General features: G+C 39.1%; 1 protein-coding gene across 1 annotated transcript; it reads right to left on the bottom strand.

Moving 5' to 3' along the window:
* Positions 1–397: 397 nt before the first annotated feature.
* CEP95 (centrosomal protein 95) lies at positions 398–17,425 on the bottom strand. Its single transcript, XM_059828147.1, has 22 exons — positions 17,404–17,425; positions 15,530–15,658; positions 14,426–14,533; positions 13,425–13,538; positions 12,032–12,140; positions 11,458–11,567; positions 10,721–10,855; positions 10,244–10,458; positions 9,771–9,840; positions 9,055–9,101; positions 7,724–7,845; positions 7,272–7,404; positions 6,979–7,093; positions 5,979–6,157; positions 5,609–5,701; positions 4,570–4,720; positions 3,267–3,427; positions 2,688–2,762; positions 2,023–2,175; positions 822–968; positions 657–728; positions 398–584 (listed from the first exon to the last, which is right to left on the bottom strand). The coding sequence occupies exons 1-22, from the start codon at positions 17,423–17,425 to the stop codon at positions 408–410; spliced, it is 2,637 nt and encodes an 878-aa protein (XP_059684130.1). The 3' UTR covers positions 398–407.
* Between the last annotated feature and the right edge of the window lie 433 nt (positions 17,426–17,858).

The raw sequence follows: 17,858 nt of genomic DNA, 5'->3' as shown, positions 1-17,858 counted from the left end.
TCTGCTTGTTCTTTGTAAGCTTTCCACTCCAGTAATTTCTGGCTAAGGGTGTTAGTGCAGCTTTTCAACTCCACCAACAACAGAACCAGCACAGGCTTAGCATTCAACTGTGCCACTAAGATAACTTCACCAAAGCACACTGACTTCATCCCACTTCCTTTGTGTGGAGCTCAACATTATCTCAGCCTTGCTAAGAAGGTAGAAAGTAGTTTAAAAACTTTATTGGTGATCATAAAAAGTGCTGTAGAGATCCCAGGTATCAACAGCTACACCTCTTGTCTGTCACTTTGACATGTCAGATAGTTCAGAGAAAAACAGCCACACACCATCCTCCTGTTACAGCAGCTCTCAAAAGACACTCATCATATTGTAGCCAGAGAGAACTGCAGTGATATTTACTGTAAGTCTCACAAGAAACGGCTTTTGCTATACTGAAAGGAAGCCATCTGAAGTCTAGATTTCAGTCTGTCTGCTTCTAATTCTTGAAAAAAGGTGTCATCATCACTTTGCATTATTGCTGCTTGCAGTTGCTGTATTTCCTTTTCCATCCTTGATCTCAATTCTCTTTTTGTTTTCTGTAGCATCTAAAGGAAATACAGACATTAGCCACAGCACGTAAAAAGAAAAGACATTTACACAAAATTAAAAATACTTACTTGTGTTTGTGCTTTCTCTCTGGTTTGGATTTCTTGGCGTTCTTGAGATAAAGCTTCTGCTAGCATGGAAAACTAAGCATAACATGTGTTTGAGTTGAACCAATTAAAGAAAGGAAAGACTTCTAGTGTAAAAAATGTAAGTCTTTGATGCAGATTAAGCTTTACCTGATCTTTGTAATAGTTCTCCATAGACTCCAACTCATTTTGATGCTCTCTCCTTTGCTCAGCACGCTTCTCTTGAGCGTATGCTCTCAGGTCCTTCAGTCTTTCCTTCTGAATTTCTAAGCCTTCTTCAAATAAGTTTTTAAATATCTGCCAGCAATTAAAAAAAGCAAACCTAAAACTTTCCCAGAAACCTTTAAGTATACATTTACATTTTTCAGCTGCTTTATCTCCTGATGAGAGGGTGATCACATGAAGATAGATCATTGCCCATGAAGAAGTACATTTATGTATCTAGTAATGGTACAGATACAGCTGAGCTGTATTTGTATACTCATTTAGCTGAAATTCTGATAGATAAAATAAATTTTTCATGTCAGTTTAGTCATATGACTGAGAAAGCAGCTAGAACAGCAAGTGTACATTATATTTTTAACATCACTGCAGACAACCCGACAACACTAGCCAGAGTCTTTGAATGTGCACTGTGATTTACAGCCCACCCTGCGTTCTGTCATCTAACTTCAGGACCTTCATCCAGATTTCCAACAGCAGGAAATCCAGCCTGTGCTCAGGCTTTCCATTTATACAAAAGAACACATACCAGCTACAGTTCTCAAATCATTAATGGTGGATTATGCACTAAACCTCTAGGCTTTTATTTTAAAAGGTGAGAATTGTGTATCTACTCTTGCAATAACTCTACTTGCTTTCCTTAGCTCTGATGTCCAGCCCTAATTGGAGATTATATCTGTCCAAAAGTCCACTTTGTTTAACAAACATAACTGAATAACAAAGCTGTCTTTTTGATCAGTTTCCTTAACTGAAGATTTAGATTGTTTTCTTTGGATAGTAACTATAGGAACAACTTCTTAATCCTACTGTTTCTGAAAACTCATTTCCCCAATTTCTCATGTTACCAGCCCTGTTTTCCCATACTGGTACTTCACCCTTTCTCTCCTTCTCTTAACCCCGTAAAGCATGGTTTGCCCTAAACTGCATCAGTGTTTCCAAAGAAGGAACCTTTTCATCTGTGGCCTTGACTGACCAACCATTTAATCCTGGCTCCTATGCTCTGTTCACTTAACTTACTCTCTGTCTACTTGTACCATTATTTAAACTACCAGACTATGGGTCCTCAGCAGTGGGGTCCAAACAAAAAAGAATTGTTCCACACTTGCAGAGCAAGGCATCTTGTACTTACCCTTTCTTCCCGTGTCCTAGCCCGCATCATCTTGGCACGCAACTGAACCCGGTAATCTTCATAATATTTCTTGGCTCGAGCAATTTGCTGGCGTTTCTCTCTTACTTTATTCTGAGCCCATTTCTGTCGGCAGATACGTTGCTTAAATTCTTGCTAAATGGAGAACAGTAGCTGTAAGACCACCAAGCTTTCAATAGATATGGCTGCAGGCAAAGCTTTGTTAATCATTGCTAAATAAATAGCTTCCTTTACTAAGGGCCTTCTCCCTACCCCAATTTTACACTGCATTTATGGTTTAAAGCTTTAGTCACCACTGATTTAGCAAAGTGGTGCCATCAAGAGCACTATCTAAATCAAGGGGTAAGCATTACCATGGTAGCTGGTGTTTTCAACAGCAACACCAGGAGCCTGAAATTTCTCCTCCTTGCACATTCTTAGAATTTGCACTTTTAAAGCAACAGTGCAGTGTAATAATAATATTCCATTCCCATGACCTCAGCAGCCACACAGCAAAGAGATTACATGGCATTTGAAACCACAGCTAGTCATGAGGCATAAAATTGTCGTAAGATAAAAAGCCAGTTTCATGACCAGGGAATATGCATTCTAGCTAGCTCAACATGAACTTTTTATATTGTGTAACAACTACCATTCAAAGAACATACCAGTCTCTTGTTATGGTCTTGATCTTTTTTAATAATTCCAACAAGCAGCTCATGCTTCTTCAGGGCTTGTTGAACCTGGAGGTTTAAAAAAAAAAGCTGTTTACGTCCATCTTTCTGCAGGACAGGCAGTTGTGTGTAGGAGTTTTAAGCATTGCTCCTCTGCTGTGTTCTGTTTTTTATGTTAAGAGTTACAAAAGTTGATTAACTTACGTGTGGTATCTCGTAGCTAACTTTGAAAGACTGTTCAGAACTAGCACTCCAACCTACAAAATGGTTTTAAAAAAGCAATAGCAGTCCTAGGTAAACTAGTATAAAAAAATGAACGTTATAGTCAAGTGGCTGATAAAAAGTTGAACCCACATGTCTAGATATGTACATCCCTATTTAACTAACCAAGCTCATATATACATCCTTTCATATTGTGCTTTGGATGTGCATGTACCCTATCTATGCTGCATACAAAAAGTCAGGATGATTTTATTATTATTTTTATTATGCAATACAAAGTGATGCCTGCTAACTACCCTGTCAGAGGTACTATCCCTCTGATACTTAGAAGGTAGGAATAAGAATGCTCACTTCATTTTGGAGTTTTGGTCGAGTTCTGCCAGAAGCTGCCTTAAGTTGTTCAGTATGTGCACGCTGCTGCTGCCACATTTTATTCATAGTACGGTGGGAAATATGCAGGTGGGGAAACTCTTCCAGTAGCTGAAATAGGAGGTCATCATCTCTTACTTTCACTACAAGGTAAAGACAGATGTAAGCAATAAATTCCTGGAGAATACATTTAGTGGTAAATTCTTCCAGACAGTGTCAGCCTAGGTTATGAAATATTTTAGATTGAACACTATATACAACTACCATGCTGTTGTTACGATGTCAAGCTAAACCCAGCAGGACATAACATCATTCTGTCAGTACAGCAGCGGAGAAAGTAATCCCAAGTTTTTGCTGGATTTTTTTTTTTTCTGCTGAAGAATTGCGTTTATAGTTCAGGCATTGTTTCCCTCCCACTACCACATCCAATTAAGACAGGTATCCCCTTCTTTGTTCAAATGCTTCTGACCATTGTGTTTTCTTTCTCACTGGCTACAGCAACTTAAAATAATGCTAATACAGCAGCAGTAGTGATAGATCCAGGTCAAATAAATGGGTGGAAAATAAACCAGTTTACAACCAGCTCATTCCCATTACATCTTTGATCCTTCTGGCAGGAAAAAGTGATGGGGAGATGAAACAAATGTGTATTAACCAAGTATATGCCCTTTAAACACAGAAAAAAATAAAAATTCAGCTATGTAGGGGATTATACCATGATCTTATACGTAAGCATGCACAATGCCATTTATCAAAACTGAGCCTGGGATTTGCATGTTGGCTGTTCTTGGAGCATCACTTGTTCAGGAAAACCAGTGGCAGTGTTAACACCACCACGGCAGGGTCTTGAAAGGAAGATGATAGCCATTGACAGATTCTGCTCTATTACCTGGACATGGCTCAGCACCAGCCCACTCAAGCTAAAGGCCCAATATTAAATCTGATACATGCTCAGGAAAAAATAAAAAGGAAAAAAAAAAGAGACTGAGCTCAGACTACAGTGGAGCAAGCATAGGAGTAGCACTAATGGAAACAAGCCTTGAAAATAATCCAAGGGATTTTAAGGAGGTAGCAAATGGGTCGCAGTTTTGATTGTGCATTGGTGGTTTACGTTTACTTAAAGCATTATCTTCCCTAACAAAAATCCAGACATATAGAGGTCATAAGAAGGGGAAAATGCTACAGCTGACTGGTATATGTTGGACTGATGCCTTTATTCTTGGAGTTCAACACATGCTTTCAAAAGATGCCAGTTTTCCACCAAGTATAGTTTTGCAGTTCTTACTTGGAGCTGCTTTCTTTGGCTTCACAGTCCCTCGTTTTGGAATCCACTGGCTGTATTTGGGATTCTGAGGTGTGGTTTTTCTAGAATAAACTTTCACTGGCTGAGGCATTTTTGGAGGTTCTTTAAAGATGTTTTCTTTGTATTCTTGTTCCTTAGGAGCAGATGTAAAACAGATGGAGAACAGGTATGAGAAGGGAAAGACTGATAGATCACATTGTTTGGATATCAGAACTTAAATGTCTTTGAAACTTCAGAATGCGAATTTGGACATACTGAATTGGATTCTCCAGAAGGCCACAATTTACCAAATGCAGGTCAGGGTTCAAATAAAGGTTAAATCTCACTATTGCGTAACCTCAGCTATTTTTCAGCCCTTAACACTACTGCAGCAGCCTATGCACTGATTCTGTAAGGGTGGTGAAAAGGGCCAGTGCAGCCTACATTATTATGACATTGGTACGATAGAGCTTTTCAGCTTAGGTTCTTTGCTGTTCCAGTAGTAGGTAAGAAAGTAGCAAAAAGCCCTTTGCCATATCTGTAATATTAGAGAATCATCCTTGCACAAACCCAGCTTTTAGAGTAGTTAAAAAAGACTATGACAATATTAAGCACATTGCCTACAGTGTACAGGGGCTACAACCTTATTAACCTAGCTCTTGGGGATGTGTGCGTGTGAAAAAGTGCCCATCTGTGGAGAAGTTTAGGCCAGTCTATCTAGTATCTACTTGCTCACTTAGCTTTAATTCTTTAAATCTGTGTCATGAAGTTACCGCTTCATGTCAAAAGCATAGTGGTTAAGTTACCCATATACAGGGAAGTGCTGCAACTTCTAAAACTACTTCTCCCTCGGTTCTACCTATCTCAGGAAAAGCTGTCCTTCTGTTTACTACCTTAGTCTTATACAGCACTGTAACTATGACACTGGAAGTCAAGGAGATTTTGTACCTAAAAGACATATCCAGTGTCTGGACAGATCATCTAGACAAATTTAAACCAAAAAGCAAAACACAACCAACAATCATCATAGTGCATCACATACCATTTCCTTGATGACTTTTCTGAGCTTGGAAAGTCTAAGCCTCTCCCTAGCTTCATAAATTCTTAGTTCATCTTCATAAGCTTTAGCAACCATCTAGAAAATAAAAATAAGAGGACTTTTCAGAGAAAATAATCAGTCCATATGACCACCTCATTAACTTGTTTGCTGTATGGGTCAAAGTAGCTTCTTCCACTTTAAAGTCTCTTTTTTGAAAATTTGGGGTTTAAGTCTTTTCCCCAGCAGCCCACAGCTGAAACAGTACAAAATTACTAAAGCAGGCGTACAAAATTAACTAAAGTAGGCCAGATACCCCCATTAAGTAGGAGCGTTCAGTTTTAATGATTTTAGTCTAACTGTTGGGAAGACTTACCTTAGCTTTTCTTGTTCTTTCAGCCCTTTCTTTTTGCAACGGGCTGCATATTTTCCTTATTTGGCCTGTTCCATTACTGCAAAGCTTGTCTTTGAACTCAGAAAAGAGTTGATGCTGAGATGAGGGTGAGGATGGAGAAAGGGATCGTGGCCTGCTCAGGTACCTTAGATGTGGTGTGTCTGTAAGGAAAGGCAATTCATTGAGTATCTAACTTGAAACAAACAAAAAAAACCAACTCCAGCCAAATGTAAGGTAAAAAAGCCCCCAAAAACCCATGCAGCGTAAGAGTCAAAAAGTTTAGCACAAATTAAGTCATAAAAAGCTAAAGCCTTAGCCTTTGCCTTTAGAATTATCCCTGTCCCAAATCACAGATTTTGGGGCTTCTATAATAGCAAAGGTGCCAGGAAACATTCAAGATGGGAAAGGAAAAAGCAGCAGAGACAACTGAAGGTAGCTCAAGGTGAGAGACTGTCTATACGTCAGGGTCACGAACAGCTCCCTTTTGCAACATAACGTTGTGCACATGGATTAGATCAAGCTATATGATAGTTTTATAGCCTGGTGTATGTACAAGGTGGTTATTTAATCATATTGCTGCCACCACCACATACACTGCACAATATGTTTGTAAGATACCTAGATGTACATGCTGTGTTCGGCACAGAAGAATCAGTAGTGAAGTGTATTGTGAATAGGCCCTTATTTTAGAATCACAGTCATATCAATGAGCTTGTGTTCTGTCCCTCCCCCCCTTTTCTGTACATTTTTTACTGCAGCTGTGTTTGCCTTGTATTTTTAGTAAAGTTTTACCATAGCTATTTAAGTGTTAAATGGGAATGTAATTGTACTTCTGTTACTGTTGCTCAGGTTTGGAAGTGAACTAACAATACAAAACTTTGAACTACTCATAGTTAGTTACTATGTATCAGGTTTACATGAGAAGGAATTTTTTTTTATATTCCTTTCCATCCTAATATTTAACTGGCGTAAGAATTGTTACCTCGTTCAGCTTTCCTTCGGCGATAATCCATGACGCTGTCACTGTGCTGAGACAGGCTGTCTTCATCTGTCAACTCTTCTTCCCTGGTATGCCCACCCAAAGCTCTCTTTAACATCTATTGGATAGATTTTTTGGGGGGGTCAGGTTCAATCATTCAAAATTTAGAACTGTCTGAAGTCAAGTGTTAGTTGCAGGTATCCTTTTCATCAATATTTTATTTATATTCTGGTTCTCTCCACTATCATTACCAAGGCTAGCTTGCTCAGATACAACAAAGAATAGATTTCACTTACTAAATCTAGCTCATTTAACCTGTGAGAGAGTTTTTCTGACACTTTATGAAGTTCTTGCTCAGATAGCTTTTCCTTTGTTGTTCCGTGGGAAAGAGACTCTTCAAGTGAATCTGTGGTAGAATTTTCGTATCTGCTAAAACAGAAAACAGAGAGATTTCATTTTTATTCTGAAAACTTGAAGATAAGCATTACTTTGTACAATTCCAGTTAATTTCTTCTATGAGCACATTTCTGTAGGATTAAGTAGAAGCTGAACGTGTAAATGCCTATAACTATATTTAAGAAAATGCATATATATGAGGAGAAACAGGAAATCTCTCTGTTAAAATTAATCCTTCACTGTCATGCAGCCAAGGAGAAAGATATTTTTAAGGGGGGAGCAGGGGGTGGGCTGGGTGGCCATTTATATATGAAAGGGCTAGCTTGGCTCAGTACCAAAAAACTGAACTTGCCTTTTCTTTCTAGGCAGATATCTAGATTCAGGTTTTGGAGTTTGTGTTACTTGTTCAGCACGTAGTGAGAGTTTTTCACATAAAAAGGAAGCAGATGCAGAAGTCCCATATACCCAAGGAACCTAGGAAAATTAGTAAATTAAGATTTTATTAAGATCTTCACAGTAAGGCTCAGAAATACCATAGATCATGGGAGTAGAGAGATCCTACAACAGCTTTTATATGAGAACCATCTCAAACCCTTTAATTTTATATATATATATATATATATAAAAAAATAAATAAAAAGTACTTACATGTCCAGGTCCCTGACTAAAGATAGTGTGCTTTAGAGAATTAGATGTTTAAAGAAATGGACTAGCAAAAATATAGAAGATCAGTTCAAGAATCATCTACAGCTAAACCACTGAATCAGAAAAACAAGGTCTAGGTTAAGTTATGAGTATCCCTACATACTACCTCATTAGCCTGGGACTAATGCCAAGTAATGCGAGTAAGCTGAACCTCACTCAGTATAGACTAAGCAAACTAAAAGAACACACTTATGTCCTTGTGCCATTTAGTTACACTGGTTTAGTACTGCCTGGTAACTTACCTGTTTGAACAGGAGTAATTCAGGGTTAGCATGCATATACTTGCAAATGCACCAGTGGAAAATGAGTTTTAAACAGACAATGTAGAAGTAACAGCTGTTGAAACTATTGGAACAAATGAAGTCTGTGAGTACCTCTTGTGGTTGCAGAAGGCAAAAAAAGTGTTTTCCAGAGCAAGGAACTTCCTACACAGACATGTTTCTACAAGCACGGAATGGCATCTGCTGATCAATTTGTGGGTTTTTTGCATTATTCAGTTTTTGAAAAACAAAGGACAATGCAAGGAAATAAAATGAAACAGTATAGCCAGGCAGTTCAGTGATCTTTAGGAAGGGAGCAAAGACTGAATTTTATTGGAGTCCAAACAACCCCAGAAAACCAAAATTCTTACTTATTTAGAATACTGATACACTTCAGAGAAAGGACATGACTGTACTTGAGTTTTATACATCTTTGATTAAAATCAAGATAACTAGTAACTGGTTGGTTGTTAGAACTCTATAGGTACTAGCTCTTACACTTCTTGGAGCAAACACCTCCAGAAAGAACTGACATGACTTATAAACTGTACATAGCCATAGTCTAACAACATTGCATCACTGATTGTATATTGAAGAAAGCAAGCCAAAAGCAGGTTTGAAGAAAGCCCAGAAGTACCACAAGATCTCAGGAGAATTCAGCAGAAATCCAAAAATTTTGACTGAACTTCCACAAATAAAGTAAAGATGCAACATCTACCTTCGCCACTTTGTCCTCACCATCATTTGATACCACCTTGTCTCCCACTGCAGAAGCAAATGACAGGTAAGTGTTAGTTGATGGTATAGTCTGCACTGTGCCTAGTAATGTGGAAAAACAAGTAAAAGAAGATGTGATCCATGGCCTTTGGAACCAAATTATTCAAAGAGAACAGAATGACAAAGCAACTGTAGTTACACAGTGAAGTTGTGACCTTCATTTTGGTAATTTCTCAAGTTCTGAATGTTCAGTGTCATAGGAATGCTATGGAAACTAGAAAGGTAAGCAGTGTTTCCCAAGCAACAGAGAAAATAAGCACTGAAAACTAGCTTCTAAACCTTTTCTACAATAGTAGTTAATGGCTTTTTCCTAGAGTTGAATCTGGCTTGTTTGGTCTATGTTTCTCTGCTCAGAATAAGCTCAGCCATGGGAGTTATCTGCTAGAAGAGATTTCTGTAGTATAAGCACATCTTAACTGGATTAACTAAGAAAAGAGTTGAACTGGGGACACAGATTATTTTTCTCCAGCACAGGAAACAACTTAAAAGTAACCTATTTTTGTTTCTCTATAAAACAGAGATAGAAATATGAACTTGTAGCTGAATTAAAAAAATGCACTAGTAGTTTCAAAACCATGTTTCTTGTAGTGCCAAAAAAAATAAATGCAACATTTGACACTTAAGAGTTACTCTACAGGAAGCAAAATTCTCTCTCACCAGGGGTTTTCCTTGATAGAGGAAGACTACCAGAAACATCTTCAGATTTTTGTGTAAGTGACTTTTCAAGCTGAAATAAAAAGCAACATGTTTTCTATAAATTCACAGGAGAGTGTTGACAGGAAGGTCATACATTAGGTTTGTCTGTATATGGAAATCAATGCTGATTTTATAGATAAATAAAAATACACTATAATTATTTTGTTTACCTTATTGTAAACTGTGCAGTAATATTGATTATGGACATGTGTACGTATATGTGTATAAAATAAACACACCCCTCAAATTAACTTCCTGGGCTCTCAGTGAAGAATGAATCCACAATCCAAAATTCTTTGAACTGAAGATAAAATCTGACACATTCAGAAGTGTTCTACTCCCATTCTGCAAGTATACTAGAAGGTTTTAAAATGAAAGCAGTACTGATTACTAAATTAAAAAAAAAAAAAATCAAAGGAGAGGTTTTTACTTACAGTAGAAATTCTGACTCCTTCACTGTTAGCTAAAGTTGCTGACTGGCTGTCTGAGCTCTGATAATCTCTCCATCCAGGATAATGAGGTCTGGCTTCCGAAGGCTGAAATGGTGGTAGCAAAGGAATAGCTTGCTGTATAGGCTCCCCAAGTTTTGTAGCACTGGCACACGAATTCTCTTTTTGAGGTTCAGTAGTATGAACAGACTCCATTAATCCTTAAGAGACAAATACAAAGCACTTGAAGTTTAAGTGTTATCTGTGAAAGCAGAATGTTAGTTTTGTATTTTCTCCATACATATTAGATAGAAGTATCTACGTATCTAATGTTAGCTACCATCTTTGCTGGATTGCATAGAACAGTACTGTAACATTTTTATGCCTTACGACATTACTTTTCTTCTCCTCTACACTACCCTAGTACCCGACACCCCTTAGTCAAAATCAGGTAGATTAGATATCAGAAGAAAGAACACTCACCATCTTCCTTTTCCTTTACAATGGCCCTTTCAGTTTCAGAGAACTGTCTAGGTAATGTTGCAATAGCCTCTGAGTTTTTAGATTCTTCCACCCCCTTGTCCTTTTCTGCTGGTAACAATTCAGGCAAATGGAATTCTAGAAATGGTGTTTGAAAAAGGGTGAATTAATAGTATTTCTTTACACCTCTACTTGGAGATATTTATCACAATAAGAATAGGAATATTCTTATAGGAAAATAGGAATGGACTCCATTTAAGTAGTCTGCACGTTATTTGTTCCAGAGCCACCCATAATGTTTTTCAGTGGCACACACTCCTAACAAGTCTTCTTTAAGAATGACCTTACTAGTCATTTTACAGTCTTAAATAATACGTTTTACACTGCAATAAATTAAATAAATTAAAGGCTTCAGAAATTTCTTATTCTATTTAACAAAATAAAATCCCTTTGTAGGGAGAACTGAATTAGAAGACAAACAACAAACCTTTATCCAAATAATGTAGCTCAGGAGTCATGAAAAACAGTGTCTGGAATACTCTTTAAGAAATCTACATTTTAACTTCAGCAAGATCAACTACAGATACGTTTGCTTATTGTGGGTTGGGGTTTTTTTGTAAAATAAGAGTTTAAAATGAAGTATTTGTCTGAAAGAAGTAACTTTAAAAAAAGAAACAACAAAAAAAAGCCTAGAAATTTTACTACAGAGTAGTCTTAAAATTTTTTTCACCCAAACTCACCTTCCTCTCTCTTTGAAAATGAATAAGCAGTATCTCCAAGTCTAATTAATTCACCAGTAGATTCTGATCCATCTACATCACAAGATGGAACAAAAAATTCTGATTGGGACCTAAAAGGAACATAAAGCCATAAAATATTTACTCCAACAATCTTTGCCCCTTCAGTCCACAAGATGGAGCTGCAGAAGAGTGCTGGCCGTTACAGCATAGGACATGAGACCAGCTTCTACAACACAAACCAATGTAGAAGTCTGAAGATAAATTGAATGCAGTTTAACTAAAACACAATCATTTAAAACTGAGACAAAGTTTTCAATTTGTTTCATTCCACATGTAAAGTAAACTTAAGGGAAACAAAATGCCATCAGCACTCTTCAAGAGCACAAATGTTCTGGATCTAATTTTAGCCCTCTTGCTGCCCGACTAAAGGAGAAAGTTACCTCACATTCCATTTGATGTATGTAATCAGTGTATTTCCTACTTGCATACTATTAAAAACCTACTAGTTTCTCTACAGATACACAAAAATGATAGTCAACCACTATGTCAATGCAAACATTCTAATTGTTCTTACCCTTCAACTGATGAGACTATTGAAGGTTGCGTAAGTTGACCAGCATTGATTTCCAGCTGCTCTTGAGATGCAATTTGAATTCCATTATTGGATAGCACATTTGCCTCATCTGTTAATAATCAAGAAGCAATTATTTTCAGGAAAACTACCTCTACCTATTAACTAACAGGTATTATTGCCAGAATCATCAAAATAGCTTAAGTGTAATATCATCATTATAATGTTTTATCTAAAATGATGACATGTAATGCCCCCCCGGGGCGGGGGGGGGGGGCAACTTTTATTGTAAGTTTTGAACAGTGATAGAACTACCATATACCCTATTGTTTCAATTATAAATAACCCCCTTTTTCCTCCAAAGAATTAAATCCTGTACTTGTAACTAGAAAATTGGAGCCACTAACACCTATTGGGTAGCAGCACTGGCAGTCTGAGAGAAGGGAAAAGCAGAAGCCCAGGCACTGAAAATTGCCACTGTCCTCTTTCTGCCATTCACAGTGAAACGGGACAGGAGGCAATTGCCTCAGCCACCAAATGCTCTCCCCTTTACCCACAGCGTGCAACAGTCAGTGATGACAGTTCTTATCAGCTTTAGGACAGAAGACCAGTACTCAGGCTGCAGTAACAATGAAGCCTCTGAAGGGCTGAGTAGCTTCTCTTCCCCTGTTAAGCATTTTCCTCAAAACAGGCCCTGCTATGGATCTGCTCCCAAGACCCACTACACAGGAAAGCTTAAGTCATCCCGTTTGTCTCCTAGGAAGTAAAAGCGATCTTTGCTCATTGTTCCAACTGAAGTCAACATTTCCCTCCCTGAATCCTAACCATAAATCATTTGACTTACAAGTTGGAAAGCAACACACTGACAGAGGATGAATTGTCTGGAATAGTTTTCTGCCACAGGAATGAAGCAGAACAATTATGTTCTCCAATTCTTGCCTTTTAACAAGTTTTGGGGAAAATAAATTATCTATTTTATCATTACTGTTTATGAAAATATGGAATGTAAATGCTCAGTTTGCCCACTGAAATTTCCTCCCCCCGTGGTCAGTTTCAGTCTTTCTCCTCTTCCACATTGTCAAGGTTATAAGGCAAAAACACCAAATAAATCTTTGCTACATTGGAAACACCTTGCGTATCCCAAAACAAGGTTTCACAAAGCTTACATCTTCCAATGGATATCATTCCTTATAGCTGCTAGTGAGGAGAACAGCAAAGAAACAGTTTTTACCTATTATGGGAGCTGTATTCCATCCATGAACACCAAGAACTACAGCCATGATAACCTAATCCCTCAGCAAGCTAACTTGACAGCCGACAAACAGAAAAAGTAAGCTGTCCATAATATAGTAGTAGCAGAACATAATACCTTAAACTAGGACATCTGTCTACTCACCTCCACTCTGAGAAGAAGATTCACTGACTTCTTCTGTAAGATACTCTAACAAACCATCAAATATTTCGAGGAGGTTTCTGATAGATTCCCTTTCTCCTTTCACAATGTTCTCACCTTAAGAGAAGGTACTGCCACATATTAATAATCAATAGTTCACAGAAGAAAAATTCTCAAAAGCAGGAGTTTTCTGGAGAAGAGTGCTTGGAAATTCTTGTAAAGGTGTCAGCTCAAAAGACAACTGGTCACTCACTTATGCTATGTATGTAAGCTTAAGGTATCTTGAAAGTTTCCTAAAGTTCTAATTTTCAGTTCTAATAAGTGAAAGTTTATTGATGCTATAGCTGCTTCCACAAAAAAAAAAAAATCAGGGTATTTCCAGGGATAGTTGGTATTTAATATTTTCTTATACATACTAGCTACAGCATGAACCAAGTCTATGGAATGGCAGGCAGGATTACAGAAACAAGCCATACTGTACAGGTACCAAATTAGAAAGAGATACTCTGTATTAAGCAAGCAGTTTTCATTCTTTGCAGGCTATGTTATGTGAGACTATACATACGAATGCTCAATGAAAGCTATTATCTGTGTACAAAGGACAGACATAACATGGTTCAAGTCTACTCACCAACTTTTTAAAATGCAGTAACAAGTTTGAAATTCAAGGCTCATGTTTTAAAACTCAGCCTCCAGAAAGGAGGCAGTAACAGACCTCAGGTAACACTTTAGCAGACAAGTGAAATATGACTGATGGTTAACTTTAACATTTCTTACAGGCCTGTGTCATACAAGACAGCTCTTATTTATTCTCTGTTTGCTGTTTAAATTTATAACCTGATGTCCAAGGCAAGGGTTCAGTGTTTTGATGATGTTCACTACAGGAAAAAGACCTTTCATGTAAGTATGAAGTATGCTTTATAACATATGGTTCTTATAAAATGCTCAAATCAAACCACACAGATATTCAGCTGGTGTTTGTCCACATTAAAATGAGTACTTACCAGTGATGTGCGACAAGCTGACCTGCAAATAGTCCAATGCCAGGGAATCTATTACTGCTTGTACATTATGCGCATCATCCTCTTGGCTTCTAGGAGTAGCTATGAAATCTATTTAAAATAAATAATAGATCTTAGGCTATCTAAACGGATAGCGTATTGCAGATGTTTTGACTAAACTACTTTAACTTTCACTTACAAGTTAGTATTTTTTCAATACCTTGTGTACTTGGTGAAAAGCTCAAATATCATATGGTCATATGAAATCTTTTCTAAATACTGAGTACAAACTTAGAACACCCCCTGGAAGATGTGAGGATTTTATCAGCTGAAACATTAAATTCAAGAATTCAAGAAAAATACTAAAGTATTTTTCCTCCTTCACTCCCAGCACACACATATAGTTCAGATCGTCAAACTGGAATTGCAGTTTGTGTCAAGGTCTCTTCTTCCCCTGTCAGAGACTAGTTGGACTGCAATGTATGCTACTTTATTGGGAGCGACATTATTTTTAGTACTTGGTTTATGTTTAACAAGACTTCTGCCTCCAATAGCTGCCAGTTACCTCAGTGCTATTAAAATCTTCTGCAAGTAGGAGTCTTGACACTTCCCAAACGCAGTAGTTTACCATAAAGCAAACAAATACATAATTGTATAGGCCTTGCTTAATTGTTGTCATTGAAGTCAAATGGAGTCGGGTTAAACCACAGCTTAGCTCCTAGCAGACTATAAGTATTAAGCATTTTACAAGAATAGGCTTCAGTATTAACACTTCTTTAAGAGAAATGAGCCAATTCACACCCTTCAGAGATATTGTGCATATGTGTGGCTTTCAAGGCCTAACTTACAACAGAAACAGTTTCGCTGTAGCTATACTAGTGAACTCCCCTCATAGCTGCCATTCATACTAGTCAAAAAACAAAAAAAAAATTGGCCAATATTACTTAAATCTTCTTAAAGAATGACAGTCTTATGTGTTTGTCTTTGGAAGGACACAAATACTTTAAAAACCCTGCATCTGTAGTAAGTTTTGCAAACTTGAATTTGTTCATTACAAAACATACAGAGGAAAAAAAAAAAAGCAGGTTTAGAAATTATCGTTCCCACCTGGTACTTTTTCTCCTAAGATTGACTCATAAAGATGAACAAACACATCAGCACCACATTCTGAGAGATGCTTTATGTGCTGATTTATGTGACAGCTCCTTAAAAGATCATTGGCGACATCAACCCAATCTATTAAGAAGTGAAACATATTAATGTCAGAACTGAAAGACACAGAAATAAAGACATGGTTAATTACAGTGGAAGATAGAACCTGTTCAAGTGTCTTTGACTCTGCCATAGGTGGTCAATCCCAGCCATGCTATCCCAATCATCAAAAATATTGAACACGTTGTATGCTTTCTGCTCCATGCCTTGTTTTCTTCAGATAGAATCATAGAATTATTTAGGTTGGAAAATACTTTTAAGATCATCAAATCCAACCGTAAACCTAACACTGCCAAGTCCCACTAAACCATGTCCCTAAGCGCTACATCTACAAGACAAGTAGATGGTGACCTCAAGGGTCGGTGACTCCACCACTTCCCTGGGCAGCCTGTTCCAATGCTTGATAACCCTTTTGGTGAAGAAATTTTTCTTAATATCCAATCTAAACCTCCCCTGTGCAACTTGAGGCTGTTTCCTCTCGTCCTATCACTTGCTATTTGGGAAAAGAGATGGACACTCACCTCGCTACAACCTCCTTTAAGGAAACTTTTCCTTTCAGATGGAAACATGGACAGAGAGCGAGGAATGATACATGCCAGTATCTTGCTCAAGTACAGAGTCATAGCACAACTGGACTTCAGAGGTGAAGGGTACTGAAGCAGGCTGGGCAGATTACTTTTTTCCTTCCACATAACGGAAAGCAAATTTTGGTCTGGCCGCATATCCAGGAATTCTAAACCTTGAAGGACCTAACAAAATAAGCTTTGATATGTCTTTTTGCAAGAATCGAATTAGTTTGCTGTTTAGGGATTACAGGAATGTGGAGCTGGTCCCACCAACTTCATGCCATGTTGAGCACAATGACATGTGTGCATAAACAGCTTGATTTTCCCAAAACTTTGAGCCCTGAATTCAAAGTACTTTGAAGTACATGTATCCTCTATAGTCTTCCTTGTCACCCAATTCAAGTATCAACTTGGAAGAACAAGTGCTTTCATCTCTGTTAATCTGGGATCGCTTAAGGTTGAATTTTCCCCTTGCATGTTGCTTTTGCAAACAAAACAGTATTTTAACAAGTATTATAATGGATTTTAGATTACTACAGAAGGAATAAGTCATCTTTGGAAGGAAAAACTATACAATTACTACAAAAGAAAGTAATTTGTACAGTTTTTACTCTTCCCTACACAGGGAGTATTCCTTTTCCATCGCTCTACTCTTCACTCAGTTCCATAAATCACTTTACCCTAACATTTTAATAATTTCAGGTGTGTGAAAGGTTAAAGTAGCATCTCCGACATTCCAGACTGACATGTCTTTAGAAGGCTTCAGTTACTGTTTATCTCCAGCTCCATCAATTTAAAAGTGTCACAGGGCAGGGGCAAACGCAAGAGAGGGGAAGGGGAGGTTAACATAAAGACCTTAAAAAGCCACAATACAAGAAGAGACGGCTTTAAGGAAAAGTAGGTCTGAATAAAGTGGCCGGTGTCAGCGATGCGAGCAGCAGGTGGATGGCAAGGTAGAGGCGAGGCAAAAGGCAGCTCTCCATCTCGCCTCCCCCGCCCCTGCAGGGCACGAAGGCCGGCTGCGCCTCCGGCACTCGCACCCGCCGCACCGCAAGGCCTCGCATGACGGTGGGGACACGCCACGACCTCGCCCCAGCGGCGGGCAGGGCACGACGACGCGCGGAGAGCCAACGAATTCACGAGGGAGAGGCGCCCGCGGCCCGGAGAGGGGCGATCTCCTGGCGAGCCCCCGGCCGCCCCTACCTCTCTCCTCAGCGCTGCCCATGGCGCGGCGCCTCACGCACCAACGGACGGCGGGAACAGCCCCGCCCCGGGGAATTTAAATAGACCCTCTCGGCGTCCTCCACGCTGATTGGGCAGGCTGCGCCGGAAGGGGCGGGGCTGTTCCGCCTGCCTGTGCCGCGGGACAGCGGCATCCGCCAGCGTGACTGTTGTGGGTTGTGGGAGAGCCGGTCGCCATGGAAACGGGGGGGGGGAAGAAGGGGAAGAGCCTGTGCCTCAAAGCCACGCCGCAGCGCGAGTCACGTGGTTTTCCCCTCCCCCGCTTCCTGGTGCAGGCACCGCGCGCCTGTCACGTGAAGGGGCGCCCTTCGGTGTGGGCGCCGCAGCCCGGCCTGCCCCCCCGCATCAGCCGCGCAGTGAGGGCCCCGCCCGCCTCCCCGCCGGGCCGGGCCGCCGGCCTGTGTCGCCTCCCTTTG

The sequence above is a fragment of the Gavia stellata genome, chromosome 22 (assembly GCF_030936135.1).
Source record: "Gavia stellata isolate bGavSte3 chromosome 22, bGavSte3.hap2, whole genome shotgun sequence".
NCBI classification, from domain to species: domain Eukaryota; kingdom Metazoa; phylum Chordata; class Aves; order Gaviiformes; family Gaviidae; genus Gavia; species Gavia stellata.
This window is presented reverse-complemented; position numbering and strand designations above follow the sequence as displayed.